We start from the raw sequence: 14175 nt of genomic DNA, 5'->3' as shown, positions 1-14175 counted from the left end.
TGAAGCACTGGCTCTGATGATGCTACCTCAACATGACAGAACATTTCACACATAACAGAATTCTAGAAAATGTGCATCATCTTTCTGTAAATGCCAAAGAAACAGCCCTTCCTTAAATCAAATGGTTCTTCCAAATGGACTCCGATCCTGAGCACACCGCCAGGTTAGTTCAAAAGCAGCTTAAGGTCAACCAAGTAAATGTTTTGAAGCTGATCTCACACAGCACTGATCTCACTGTCATAGAAAAGTGGTGTGCAGAGCTGAAGATGTGTAATGATTGACCGGCATTATTACATTTAAAGGCAGTTGTACCAAATGTTCAGGGAATGCATAACAACTTCAGACATAAAAAAAACAAATGACCTTTTGTTTATTCAGTGAAGAGAGGCAGTGTGTCTTTAGTGTTTGTATGTTGATATTGGGTTTTTAACAGAAATATCAGTTGATCACATGATGTGTTGATGACAAACTAAAGTGCATCTTTCCTCAGGCTGCTGCAAATGCATCGGGCTGTAGCCTCGAAAGCTCAGAGAAGATTGTTAAATGCATGAGGAACCTTGGTATTGATGCCATATTGACTCTGGGGAAGGTAAGATGTTGGTGAAAACAGTAAAACTTTTCTGTGGTTGTGGCATCTTTTTCCAGATCATCTTTTCTATACATTTTATTCTCTCAAGGATCCAAATTTGAAATTTTCTGTAAGTATTGATGGGCACTTCCTGACCAAACCTGTGTCCGAGCTGCTCCAGAAGCGTGAACTCCTCACTATACCTTTCATGACCGGTGTTAATAATCATGAAGGGGGATTTATGCTTCCTGATGTAAGTTATAAGACCTTAGTCACATTTTAGATCACCAACAAGCATTTCTTTAGTGCTGTAATAATAAATGCCTCGCACGCTTAAGTTTTGTCTTATTTCTTTAGACACTTGCTCCTCCAAACTGGACAGAAGGAATGGACCGAGAGCAGGTTGCAAACATGGTGTTTTTGTTCTACCCGCTGGTAAAACTCCCATTGTCTGATATTTCAATGTTATGATTAATGTACATTTTCAAATGTTTCTGACATACTTTCCTGCTCTTTTCAGCCTGAAGATGGACCCATAAGAGAGTTGATTTTAAACGAATATATTGGAAGTGGTGAAGACCGAATCAGAAACAGAGATGGAATGACTGAGCTGCTTGGAGATTTCTTTTTTAACATTCCAGCCATTAAAATAGTAAATGCTCATAGAGGTATTTTCTTTAAGGCAAATACAAAGTTGGAAGTCTTTTTTTAAAACAAATATTACACCCATTTACCAATTTATGCCCCACCAGATGCAGGCGCTGCTGTGTACTTGTACGAGTATCATCACGCTCCCAAGTTCCTTCAGAAACAAAGGCCCAGCTTTGTCAAAAGTGACCATGCAGATGAGATCTTCTCTGTGCTTGGATTTTGCTTCACAACGACCCACGTAAAGCTAACTGGTAAGTTCAACTGAGCCCCTGTAGAGAATGGGTCAGCCTCAGAAAGACTGGTGTAGTGGGCTAATATAAAACGCACACAAACCTACCTTGAACATATCCATGCGTAGAAAGACGTAAAACATTTACTATTCAAACAGTGTTGAAAAATCCTAATGTTGCATTAGTTAACTAAATATTTTTCTGTTCCACAGATTTTATTTTAAAAATTATTTAGATAAATTTCAGAAAAGATTTTCACATTCATTTAAATCCATGAGAATACAATTTACTTGTTTTTTTTTACTATGTAACAGACCTTAAATGAATATACTACAGCAGACGGAGACATTCAGACAGCAATATTTAATTTTGAAAGTCTCTCTTCCATCAGAAGTGGAAATAAAAATGCTTAAACAAATAACAATGACCTTTTTGGTCTTTGTATGGCATAACATATGTAATAAACCCTGCTTTTGACACAAGAGCCAGCAGAGAGAGGCAGAAATATGCACTTTGATTGACATGAAGTTGACTTTTTTTTTTTAAATCGTTTGTAATTTAGTTTTAAGTTCCAAGAAAGGAAAAGCCAAATGTCCAACAGCTTTCCAACATCAGACATTCCTACCAGACAGCATCTGTGTGATCAGTAGCTGAGGGACAGAAGGCAGAGAGACCCAAAGGAACTGAAAACCAGTCCTAAATATTGCTTCTGACTAACTTCAGGTCCACAGTCTGTGACAAGTTTCTATTAATATAATGTCACGATGAAAAACTTGTGGGGTTTGTCATTCATAAGAACAACAAAACATTTGGAGCACCAAACGGCTTCACTGTTTCATTACCAATTTAGATCCATGCCCTGAAGAGGAGGAAGAGTTGAGCAGAATCATGATGCACTACTGGGGCAACTTTGCTCGCACAGGGTAAGAGCGAGTGTTTACTAAAAGTGCAGAATGCACAGATCATGGAAAGTTGAAGATGTTGTTTGTTTTGTAGGTGCCCCAATGGAAACGGCCTTGTCAACTGGCCTAAATATGGAGCAGAAGAAAAGCAGCTGTCTATTGATTTAAAGAAGCAGGTACCAGTCCAGGTGCCTAGGAAGGACCGGTTTGTCTTTCTGACCCAGACTCTGCAAAAAAAGATACAGCAGCATAGGAAATGTATACCTTTATTTTTTTTTAAATTCTTGTTTGTTTATAATCAGATTTTATGATTATATTTTAACAATTGTTAAAATAGAATTCTGATTAATTTCTGAAATCCTAACAGCACCTGAGGTCCAAACAAAGCTTGGTAGACTGAAAGGTCAGTATGTGAGTGTAAAGGGGAAGGAGAGCGGCGTCCACAGCTTCCTGGGCGTCCCCTTTGCTAAGCCTCCGCTCGGCCCCACCCTGAGACTGGCCGCACCTCAGCCTGCAGAGGGATGGCAAGGACTGAGAGACGCCACGAAGCAACCCAACATGTATGTCCTCTTCTTTTAGGATCCGCTAGACCTGGAGGTTCTGTGCAGTTCTTATTCACCAGAATTTACTTTCTTTTTTTTTTTTTACAGGTGCATTCAAAATATGGACTACGTCGACGAGCTGCTTGAAAAACTGCAGGGCTTAATAGTAGAAGTCCCAGATATTTCTGAAGACTGCCTGTATCTCAACATTTACACACCTGCAAACAGAGCTGCTGATGCCAAGCTCCCTGTAAGAAACCTTTGCTTAAACACTGTGTAACTATGACATTGAGGTTCAAAGCAAACAAGCATTTAATTCAAAAGGGTCAAGTTTCAGATTCTGAGGAACACAAATGCAGCATGTTTTAAAGCTGGTTTGGGATGAAAAAAAGGAATTTTTGTTCTGCTCCGAGCTGTGATGTACCTTCACCCCGTTTATCTAAACACACATATTTTCTTTACAAAGTTGTAGACTTTGTAAAGATCTTAATAAGTAGGACTATAATTAAAAATGTTATTTAATTTCAGCTATTCAATTACAAATCAATTAACTTGAATTTTAAACAGATCAATTGTACCCAAACTTGTTGGATTTATTTTGGTTAAGTTTGATTATGGCTTACAGATAACGAAAATTCAAAACGCTCAGTGTCTGGGTAAATGAAATAAAACATAAAAATTAATTTCTAGTTGAGGAAAGCAAGTGTACTTAAAAGCAGGTCTATGGACTGTACAGCACATGTACTCAAAACTAATGGAGGTGATCAACCTGTGACCGCTTGCTGAGGTGTTAATTTGATCTCTGCCTTCAGCTCATCTGACTCGTTGACTCTTGTATCTCGTTATTTTCTTTGTGGGGATTGAGGTCAGACCAGTTTGATGGTAATGATAAAAGCAAGTATCTGTGCTTCTACCAGTTTGGGCAGGTGTCCAATCCTACTGGGAAATGATATTGGCATTATTGTAAAACTTGTCAGCAGAAGGACACTTCACGCGCTCTGACATTTTCAGGCAAACGAAACGGCTAAGGTCAAACACTCATGAGTTATGCAGCAGGAAAAATGACCCAAAGCACATCAGCAATCCCACCTATGAATGACTCAAAAGTAAGAAGGCTTTGGAGTGGCTTAGTCAAAGTACAGACTTCCATTATAGATTTCCTATGGCATGACTAGAAACGGGTTACTCTTGGTCAAAGGCCCGCCAATGTGAATAAGTTAAAACAATTCTGTGAAGAAGAGTATTCAAAATTCTTCCGACGATGTAAAACACTAATTGCGAGTAATCGCAAAGGCTAAAGGTGGCAACACCAGATATTAGGCTGACTGAGGAAGTTACCTACTTACCCAGGACTATGTGGGCTACAATGGCTTCTTTATTAACTCTTCTTTTTAAAACTTCTCTTGGCATTTAGGAAAGTTTGGTGTTTCATGTTTTGTAACATTTAAGCAGAAGTAAAAACAGAATAAATCTGTAAGGAGCAACACACTGTTTGAATTGCTGAAATATGTCACCGTTTTAATCATTTTCTGCTTTGAGATATGTCTGCTTATGCTCTGGAATATTAAAAATTGGCAAATTGCTCAACAGATGAGTTCTACTCCTTTCTCAGGTCATGGTGTGGATCCACGGCGGAGGCTTTGTTCTTGGGTCCGCGTCAGCGTACGACGGTTCTGCTCTTGCTGCATACCAGGATGTGGTTGTGGTTCTGATCCAGTATCGACTGGGAGCTCTTGGCTTTGTCAGGTAAATAAGTTGCTGAAGCATGATTGGAAACACACCGGGATTGCATTTTGGTGATTTGGATTTGATATAAAAAAAACACTTGATTTTATACAGCACTGGAGATGAGCATTTGCCAGGAAACTTTGGCCTTTTGGACCAGATCCAAGCCCTGCGGTGGATAAAGGAGAACATTCACAGCTTTGGAGGAAACCCAGATTTGGTCACCATATTTGGGGAGTCCGCTGGTGGTGTTAGCGTTTCACTCCTGGTATGAAGTCATCAGAAAACATTTCTCTTTGTTTTCATTGCCAACACAAACTCACTTTCTAATTTGCTCTGCCATTTCAATCCTCAGCTTCTGTCTCCACTGTCTGATGGCCTGTTCCACCGAGCCATTGCCGAGAGTGGCACAGCTGCAATGGATCTCCTTATTGTTAATGATTCTGTCCCAGTGATGAAGGTAAGATATTTTTTATTGTTGTGTATTATGATTTAATTTCTTGTTTCCAAAGAAATGAGTGTACCTTTCTTCAGGCCGTTGCAAATGCATCAGGATGCAGCCTTGGGTGCACAGAGAAGATAGCTAAATGCATGAGGAACCTGGACATTGACACCATACTGGCATTAGGGAAGGTGAGATGCTGGAAGGAGAAAAAGAAAATCTTCAGTTCAGTTTCTACAGGTTTTTTCATAACCTCTCCACTTTTTTTTTTCTTTTAACACATCTTACGCTCTCAAGGATCAAAGTTTAACATATCCAGTAAATGTTGATGGACACTTCCTGACTGAGCCTGTGCCTGAACTGTTAAAGAAGCACAAACTCCACACTATTCCATTTATGACTGGCATTAATGATCACGAAGGAGGTTATATGATTCCTGATGTAAGTTTTCAATGCTTATGGGCATTTCAGACCACTGATTCTGCATAGGTTTTTTTTTTCTTTTTAATTATGCTAATTCTAAGTTTTATCTGTTTTCTGTAGCACTATGCTCCACCAACCTGGACTGAAGGAATGGATCAAGAGCTGGTCAGAAACATCCTGTCCATCTTTTACCCCCTTGTAAGACTCTTGTTGTCTGTTGTTATAACCTGTAAATGTATTTATACCCCTTCAATGTTTTTTATTTTATTTTTATTTTTATTAATCTATTTTGATGGGATTATTTTTTAGTCTACCCTGCTCCTTAGAGACCATTGTCCTGCCTGTATTAGGTGTCAGTTTTCCTAAGGTTGGGAACCACTGGATCCGATTGACCAACACAAAGTAGTGCATATTTTTGAGGTGGAAGGAGAGTTATACAGAGTTTTTCAGTATATTTTACAAATGCTTGCATCTGTATTGGAATGACTTTACTGACACTCTAAGGATAAAGTTATTGAGAGGTTTAAAATAGGATGAGGTTATAAAACATTTCAAACTTCCAACAAATCAAGGGGTATTGCTCAACTCATCTCATGGGAATGAAAAGTATATATAGCACACATGTAACACAATGAAACATGGTAGTAGCAGAATCATGTTGTGAGGAAGCTGGTCAGATCGATTGAGCTAAATTCACGGTATTTCTTGAAGACATCTTGTTAGAAGCCGCCATTTCTTTCCTCACACAATCAGGTTTTTTCATAAATTGTTTCTCCTTTCAGCCTGAGCAGGCGGTCATCAGAGACTTGATTGTTAAAGAATACACCGGATCTGGCGAAGACCGCATCCGAAACAGAGATGGATATACGGAGCTGCTTGGAGATTTCCTTTTTACTATTCCAGCCATCAAAGTGGCAAATGCTCACAGAGGTATTTTTTCCCATGCAAGGCTGTCAGAATCTGTTCACTGGGTATTTTCTATTGTTGTAGTTTCCAAAGATTGACACTTGCGTACCACCTCCAGATGCAGGCGCCGCTGTGTACTTGTACGAGTATCATCACGCTCCCACAATTTTGCAGAAAATTAGGCCGAGCTTCGTTAAATGTGACCATTTGGATGAAATCTTAACGGTGCTGGGATTTTGCTTCACAACTACCCATGTAAAATTAGCTGGTAAGTGCATCTAAATTACCCCCAAATATTGAATGTATTTGTGCATTTTCACCCAACGACACCAATGTTTACTGATTAATTTAGATGGATGCCCAAAAGAGGAGGAAGAGTTTAGCAAAATCATGATGAACTACTGGGGCAACTTCGCTCGCACAGGGTAAGAGCGGCTGCTTATTCAAAATACAAAGTACACACAGATAATGCAAAGTTTAAAACCATATTTGTTTGTAGGTGTCCTAATGGCGATGGCCTCGTCAAGTGGCCCAGGTATGGAGCGGAGGAAAAGTACATGTCTCTCGATTTGAAGGAGCAGGTGTCTGGTCAGTCCCTCAAGAAGGACCGGTTCGTCTTTGTGACCCAAACTCTGCCAGAGAAGATCAAGAAGCTTCAGGAGAATGTGGAGCACAGCGAGCTGTAGTACAGTATCATATGGAAGTCGCCTCTAACCCCCTTGTTTTGAAATTTAAATTGCTTATATTTGATATTTGGAGTGTTATTGGGAAATATAAATATGCATTCATGTTCAATGAAATAAATTGAAAAAAAAGATTAGCAGCTTTTAATATGAAGAAAGAAAGTAGTCTTATGTTGAAAAACAACACATTTTTGACATCTTTGAACACCTGTTGGCCCTGCCGATGTTGGAGAGAGAGAGGATTTGCAAGATAGCTGGGGAACAATATTCAAAATCTGTATCAAAGCCTTTCTTTGTTGAGAGTAAATGACATAATAAAGAGTGCCTTCCAAGGCGAGTGAATAAGTGGGGGAAAATGCATTTCTGTTCTTCTTTAAAATCTCTGAAAATAGAAAAACAAATCTGGCAATAAAACTGGAACAATTTTTTTGATATGTATGAGTACTAGTGTTGGAAATGGGTGTGCTAAAATGACAATAACAGAGAAAAGGAAAGGAATAGAAGAGTCCAGTGTGGTACTTGGGTACAGAATTTTTTAATAAAAATGTAATGCGTTTCATCTCAAGATCAAATTTGCTTTAAAATTTTAATTTAGTTCAATTTTTTAAATATAATGGACAACTCTTTTGCAGTCTTCTAATTACCATGTGATTACCAAGTGAAATACTTTGTGTTACTGTATATTACTATGTATTTAAATAATTTTAGAGGTAATTACAATTGAATTACTGTTTAATAGTACCTAAGTTACCCATTATTTACCAAAATAAATGACCACATATTACCATATTACTAAAGCTAGTTGGTGGGTAATTGTGATATCACTGTTTAGCAATCCCTAAATTATCTTCTTTATGGATTACACAGTAAATTTAAGCAGACTTTATATTTTAAGCAGATGTTACCATAAAACATATGCTTTATACGTAGGTTCATTTTCATTTAATCTGGGCATAAACTAGAAGCAAAGTACTCCACAAGTATCTCTCCACCACAGGATTTGCTTCTATCTGTTTAAGAGTTTAGTTTAAAAGTCAGTAGGAGGCAGCATCATTTCTTCTGATTACTTTGCTGCTGCCTTCACTAGTGTCAGATTTCACTTCCTGACTACCAACATGAAGTTCTACATAAAAAAAGTTTGCTCTCTTCTGTTTGTTGTTTTTCTTGGCGTTACTGCGGATTTGCGAGGTAAGTCATGCATAAGATGTTGATCTGCTTGTGTCGAATATGACTAGCTTACTTTTAATGAAATGATTTACTCTTCTGCTGGAAGTAGGAAAGAATGCTCTATCGATTTTACTTGATCTCTATTTTTGGACATTGGCAAGTCTGAAAACAGATTTTGAACATTGTCCATTATTCTTTGTTTATGACCTCTGTGCAGTAAGAGTTGGATAACAGTGAGTCAAAGGCATAGTCACTCAGACCATTTGTATGTTGCTTCAGTAAATATAATTTCAGTTCTAGTTCTTAAAAGTGTAAATTCAGAGACAATTCATGCACTGCAGTTGAGCAGGTTACACAAAGATTGTGTAACCTGAGTTGCACAGAGTAGATTTCCGCGATACACACTTGAATTGATTGGTCTGCCTCAATCATTTCACTGAGATATAAACCTTTAACACACATTATAATGTTGTAATACCTTGTTTTGCTCTTTGTCTGTCCAGCAGCCAAAGTTCAAAGTATAACGAAGCCAATAAAAATAATCAATAGAAAATAGGGTTGGGGGGGAAAAGAAATATCCTGCTGCAGTTTGTCAAAGTTTTAGTTCAGAGCTTAGCGGCTATGTCCTATCCTGGATATCTTCAGTCAAATTATCCCATTTTAAAAATAAATGTTATTTATGCACTTATGTACTTTTATTTTTATACTTGATAACAAAACCTGCACTGAAGTCCTTTCAGAGCAATCAAAATATATGACAAACGGCAAAAAATAAAGTGTTGAAACTATGAAAAACTTTAAAGACATAAGGACAGAATCGAGTTATCAATTTTCACTACAGTCAAATGCAAACTGAAGAGAAATGGGTCTTTAAGAGCTCCATGAAATTACTGATTTTGAGAACAGACCTAACGTGGAGACATGGGTTGTCCTAGACTCTAGACTCAATGACTCAATTTCTCCGAGGGCCACTTCAGCATATCAACCACCCTCAACGGGCCACATTGACGGTACAAATCAGGAGTGCCCAGGTCCAGTCCTCCAGACTGCAACTTTTAGATGCATCCCTGCTAAAACGCCCCAGACAAAAGGTTGACTTCCCTCATCAGCAGCAACTCAGTTCTGTAGAGGCTTATAATGAGTCAATGATCCAGGTGTGTTAGAGAAGGAACGCATCTAAAGTTGCAGATGGCAGCTCTGGAGAACTAGACTTTGGCAGCTCTAGCATAAATGTATGAAAATACAATGTTAAAAATAAATTRAACAACACCTCATATTGTTAAATAACGCTTTGGAGCGTCTGGTTAAGAAGCGCATTCAAAACCTTTGGTTGAAACGGCGCGTTAAATTCAAGTCTCCGTTACAGACCAGAGAAAACTAAAGAGAATGCAACGTTGTGTTAATCCATTTGAGGAGCCGGGAGTTTATCTTGAGGAAATAAATGACGACGCAGAAGTTAATTAGACTGTAACATGCGCAGTGCGCAGCTCAACCACTGCGGACGCGGCTACGCCGCATACTCATTATGAGGGATTGCTGTAAAGTCAAAGAACACAATTTACTGGATTTTCTTAGATAGAAACTTTTGAAACTGTTTTGGATAATTAATTGAGCATACTGTAGTGTTTTGATAATTATGATCAATTGTAATGTATGATTTATTTGAAAAGATTTTGTACATTTTCTTGAGATATTTGTTGTGATTTGGTGCTGTATAAAATAAAGTGAAGTGAAATTCCCCTGCATTTTAATAAACTGTTTGTTGTTATTGTCTGAATATGATGAAGCAACATTAGCAGTTAGAACAGATGCTTTCTTATTTTGCTATTTAACTTTGGAATAAAACGCTGTAATGTCATGATTGGTTCATAAAATCCTAACAGCACCAGAGGTTCAAACCGGGCTCGGCCGACTGAGAGGTCAGTATGTGAGCGTAAAGGGGAAGGAGACCGGCGTCCACAGCTTCCTGGGCGTCCCCTTTGCTAAGCCCCCCCTCGGCCCCACCCTGAGACTGGCCGCACCTCAGCCTGCAGAGGGATGGCAAGGACTGAGAGACGCCACGAAGCAACCTAACATGTAGGACACGTTTGCTCCGGTTTTAGGAAGTTTACACCTGGAGGTTCAATAGCATTTGCTCACAAAAGATATCTGTTTTCCAGGTGCATTCAAAGTATGGATGTTGCCAATGAACTGATTGATAAACTCGGTTTGCTGATATCAGAAGTCCCAGAGCGTTCAGAAGACTGTCTGTACCTCAACATTTACAGCCCTGCAAATAGAGCTCCTGATGCCAAGCTCCCCGTAAGAATGTGTGTTCATGTGTCTTTTCAATCCACACTCATCTCATCTGCTCTTATTGTAGCCATAATATACAGAGGCATAAGATTTTCAAGTCCCGAATTCTGTAAAATGGCGTACACCATAATGGCCATCAGTAATATGGAACAAGCTGAGATTGATTTGCTCAAAGCAGCAGTACATAATTTCCCTCATATATTCAATACTTATTTTATCTGCTGTGTGTACAGGTTGTCCTCAATGACTCTCTGATACACTTCACAGTTCTTGGTGGATTCTGTGAATGTGAGCTGGCCAGGCCATCCTGCAGCACAGCGTTCACAAACCATGACACTTCCACCTCCGTGCTCCACTGAGATTATTTTCCTATAATTCTGGGTTTTGTTTGTGCTAAGCATATTCTCTGTTCTGGTGTGTCCAAATAATTGGCTTTTTACAGACCTTTATCCCAAGAATGTCTTCATCTTTGTTTACATTATCAGTCACCACGCCTTAACCTGGCTTTCTTTTTTTTTTAGTTAAAATATTAGAGAGGTTTTGGAGTCCTCTGAGGATCTGGCTATCTGTTTTTGAGAAGAATTATTTCAGAATCTGGATTTTGGTGTGAAGCTGTGATAATCAGATGATTTCAAAATGTGTGGTTGGCTTGAATAGGTTTTCACTTCACAAATTAAGTTGTCATGTAAAACTGTATGTATGTTTTTTTTGCTTTTTTTTTTTTACAATGTCCTTATCTTGGCCATGATATTTATTTCCTAGAAAAATTAAAAGCAAAAAAAGAAGTGTTTGATCTGAAGTTTTTAAGTGTGACAAAAGCAAGACAAGCAATCTGTAAGTGATCAAATATTTTCATAAAGCCAGGATTATACTGTAATACAAAACTGGCAAATTGTCTTACATAAATGCAGTCTGCATGTAAACACTAACCGGCCCCCTTGCTTCACCTAATGAGAAAACGTTGCAGATTGGTGTTTGGTGAGCTCAGTGCAATCAAAGCATTGAATTGCTCTCTCAGGTCATGGTGTGGATCCACGGTGGAGGCTTTGTGGTTGGATCTGCTTCGTCATGCGACGGCTCTGCTCTGGCTGCATACCAGGATGTGGTTGTGGTTCTGATCCAGTATCGACTGGGAGTTCTGGGCTTTCTCAGGTAAACAGGTTGCTAAAACATGATTACAACAAACCAGAAAAATATTCTACTGATTTAAATTTGATGTAAATAATGCTGTGTTTTATACAGCACCGGAGATGAGCATGTGTCAGGAAACTTTGGCCTTTTGGACCAGATCCAAGCCCTGAAGTGGGTCAAGGAGAACATTCACAGCTTTGGAGGAAACCCAGATTTAGTCACCATATTTGGGGTGTCTGCTGGTGGTATTAGCGTTTCACTCTTAGTAAGAACTCCTCAGTGATCCCTGCCCCTCCCCATCCCCTCTTAAAACTATTATAATCTTACTGCAAACACGTAAATTACTGTTCTGCAACTTAAATCCTCAGCTTCTGTCTCCGTTATCCGATGGCCTGTTTCACCGAGCCATTGCTCAGAGTGGTACAGCTGCAATGGATATCCTGATGAATGATCCTGTACCAGTGATGCAGGTTAGTTGTCCTGTTTTTTGTCCTTTAACATGGTTTAATTTTTTGATTCCAAAGAAATGTACCTTTCTTCAGGCAGTGGCAAACGCTTCAGGTTGCAGTCTTGAAAGCACAGAGAAGATTGCTGAATGCATGAGGAACCTGGACAYTGACACCATACTGGCATTAGGGAAGGTGAGATGCTGAATGAAAAAAACATATAGTTTAGATATCATATTATTTCTGCCCATTTCACCATCTGCACTATTTCTTCTCAAGGATCCATTTTTGAGATATCCAATACATGTTGACGGCCTCTTCCTGACTGAGCCTGTGCCCGAGCTGCTCCAGAAGCACAAACTCCTCACTGTTCCATTCATAACCGGCGTTAATAATCATGAAGGAGGTTTTGTTGTTGGTGATGTAAGCTATAAATGTTTAATTACTGAAGGAGGATTTTTTTTTGTTATTTTATTAATGTCTACTCTAAGATTAGTCATTAATTTGATGTACTTCCTGTAGCACTTTGCTCCTCCAAACTGGACATGAAGGAATGGATCGAGAGCAGGTTGTGGACATGGTGTCTATGCTTTACCCCCTTGTAAGACACATATTGCCTCATATATCAGTGTGACTTTCCCTCTGCACGATCAAGATTCTTTGAGAGACTTTTTCTCCCTGTTGAGGCCCAAGATGCAGCCATTGGAGATCCGATTGTGACGACGTATGTCGGATCTGGTGAAAACCGCATCAGAAACAGAGATGGATATACTGAATTTATAGGAGATTTCTTTTTTTCCACCCCGGCCCTGAAAGTAGCAAATGCCCACAGAGGTATTTCATTCCAAATCATGCATTTAGTTCAGTGCTGGTTATTTTCTTCCGCCTTGCTTTCTAAACAAACACGATACCCGTTTGTCCACGACCAGATGCAGGTGCTGATGTGTTCTTGTATGAATATCATCACACTCCCAACTTTCAAAAGAAAAGAAGGCCCAGCTTTGTTAAGTGCGACCATCTAGATGAGGTCTATATGGTGCAGGGATACTGCTTTACAACTACACATGCAAAATTAACTGGTAAGTGCACCTAATTTACCCCCAAATGTCAAGCTTGTGGATTTTTCCACATGGCTTCACTGTTATTTTCAGATGCATGTCCTGAAGAGGAGGAAGAATTTAGCAAAATCATGATGAACTACTGGGGCAACTTCGCTCGCACAGGGTAAGAGCGGCTGCTTATTCAAAGTACACACAGATAATGCAAAGATTAACACAATATTTGTTTATAGGTCTCCTAATGGCGTTGGCCTCATCAGGTGGCCCAGGTTTGGAGCGGAGGAAAAGTACATGTCTCTCGATTTAAAGGAGCAGGTGTCTGGTCAGTCCCTCAAGAAGGACCGGTTCGTCTTTGTGACCCAAACTCTGCCAGGGAAGATCAAGAAGCTTCAGGAGAATGTGGAGCACAGCRAGCTGTAGTGCAAACTTATCGAGATTTAAAAACAGTGCAAGAGTGAAACGATCTTTTTGCTATTGTGTTGTCATTTTAAAGGCACCTACCTACTGTTGATACTGGTTTTGCTGGGATTTTTTTTTCTTTTACAGGATTCCTCTACATTTCCTCTTCTAAAGTTAATTATTTCTGGATTTTTTTTCTCTCTCCAGCTTCTATTAAATCCTTTTAAATGATAAATTTGATTAAGCAGCATCTACTTTGAAAATTCTCATGATGCATGTATTTACTTGGCCTCTATGTTAGACAAACTATAAGCATGGAGCTTCTGTTTTTTTGTATTTGTATTTACAATAGAAACCCCTTAATAATCACTGGGCTAAAGTACAGTAACGTAAAAAATTGTTTGGCCTTTTAAAAATGTGTTTTCGTACTTAACTGCTCAAGATCACCAAAAAAAGCTCAGTAAAGAAAACAGTGAAAACTGTTTTAAATCTCGCTGGTTCTATGGCAATAAATGGCAACATTTTTGCCCGTTCTCTTTACTGTTCAATCTCAAATGAGAAACTTAGTTGGGGCAAGCAAAGTCTGAAATGTTTTAAATGTTCTGGG

At 39.0% G+C, this 14175-nt stretch overlaps 2 protein-coding genes across 2 annotated transcripts in view; both read left to right on the top strand.

Annotated features, from left to right (window-relative positions):
- ces2b (carboxylesterase 2b) overlaps positions 1–7414 on the top strand; it is a 14063-nt gene extending 6649 nt beyond the window's left edge. The window contains exons 8-26 of the mRNA XM_017305063.1: positions 491–589; positions 678–821; positions 926–1003; positions 1089–1236; positions 1321–1470; positions 2300–2372; positions 2446–2609; positions 2719–2911; positions 3002–3143; positions 4506–4639; positions 4733–4886; positions 4974–5078; positions 5153–5251; positions 5358–5501; positions 5604–5681; positions 6266–6413; positions 6508–6657; positions 6742–6814; positions 6889–7414. Coding sequence (XP_017160552.1) covers positions 491–589; positions 678–821; positions 926–1003; positions 1089–1236; positions 1321–1470; positions 2300–2372; positions 2446–2609; positions 2719–2911; positions 3002–3143; positions 4506–4639; positions 4733–4886; positions 4974–5078; positions 5153–5251; positions 5358–5501; positions 5604–5681; positions 6266–6413; positions 6508–6657; positions 6742–6814; positions 6889–7075 — 2463 coding nt within the window. The 3' untranslated portion in view covers positions 7076–7414. The remainder of the gene's footprint in view (positions 1–490; positions 590–677; positions 822–925; positions 1004–1088; positions 1237–1320; positions 1471–2299; positions 2373–2445; positions 2610–2718; positions 2912–3001; positions 3144–4505; positions 4640–4732; positions 4887–4973; positions 5079–5152; positions 5252–5357; positions 5502–5603; positions 5682–6265; positions 6414–6507; positions 6658–6741; positions 6815–6888) is intronic.
- An 84-nt stretch (positions 7415–7498) lies between these two features.
- LOC108166338 (liver carboxylesterase 2-like) lies at positions 7499–13822 on the top strand. Its single transcript, XM_017305064.1, is given in 14 exon segments — positions 7499–8260; positions 10123–10315; positions 10399–10540; positions 11553–11686; positions 11777–11930; positions 12034–12135; positions 12208–12306; positions 12391–12534; positions 12634–12654; positions 12656–12712; positions 12798–12945; positions 13041–13190; positions 13263–13335; positions 13403–13822. Coding segments are annotated over 14 exon segments (1677 nt in total). The 5' UTR covers positions 7499–8187; the 3' UTR covers positions 13590–13822.
- Positions 13823–14175: the final 353 nt, after the last annotated feature.

Source organism: Poecilia reticulata, linkage group LG6, assembly GCF_000633615.1.
Source record: "Poecilia reticulata strain Guanapo linkage group LG6, Guppy_female_1.0+MT, whole genome shotgun sequence".
In the NCBI taxonomy this organism is placed as follows: Eukaryota; Metazoa; Chordata; class Actinopteri; order Cyprinodontiformes; family Poeciliidae; genus Poecilia; species Poecilia reticulata.
Note: the sequence above shows the minus strand (reverse complement) of the source record. Positions and strands in the feature narration are given on the sequence as shown.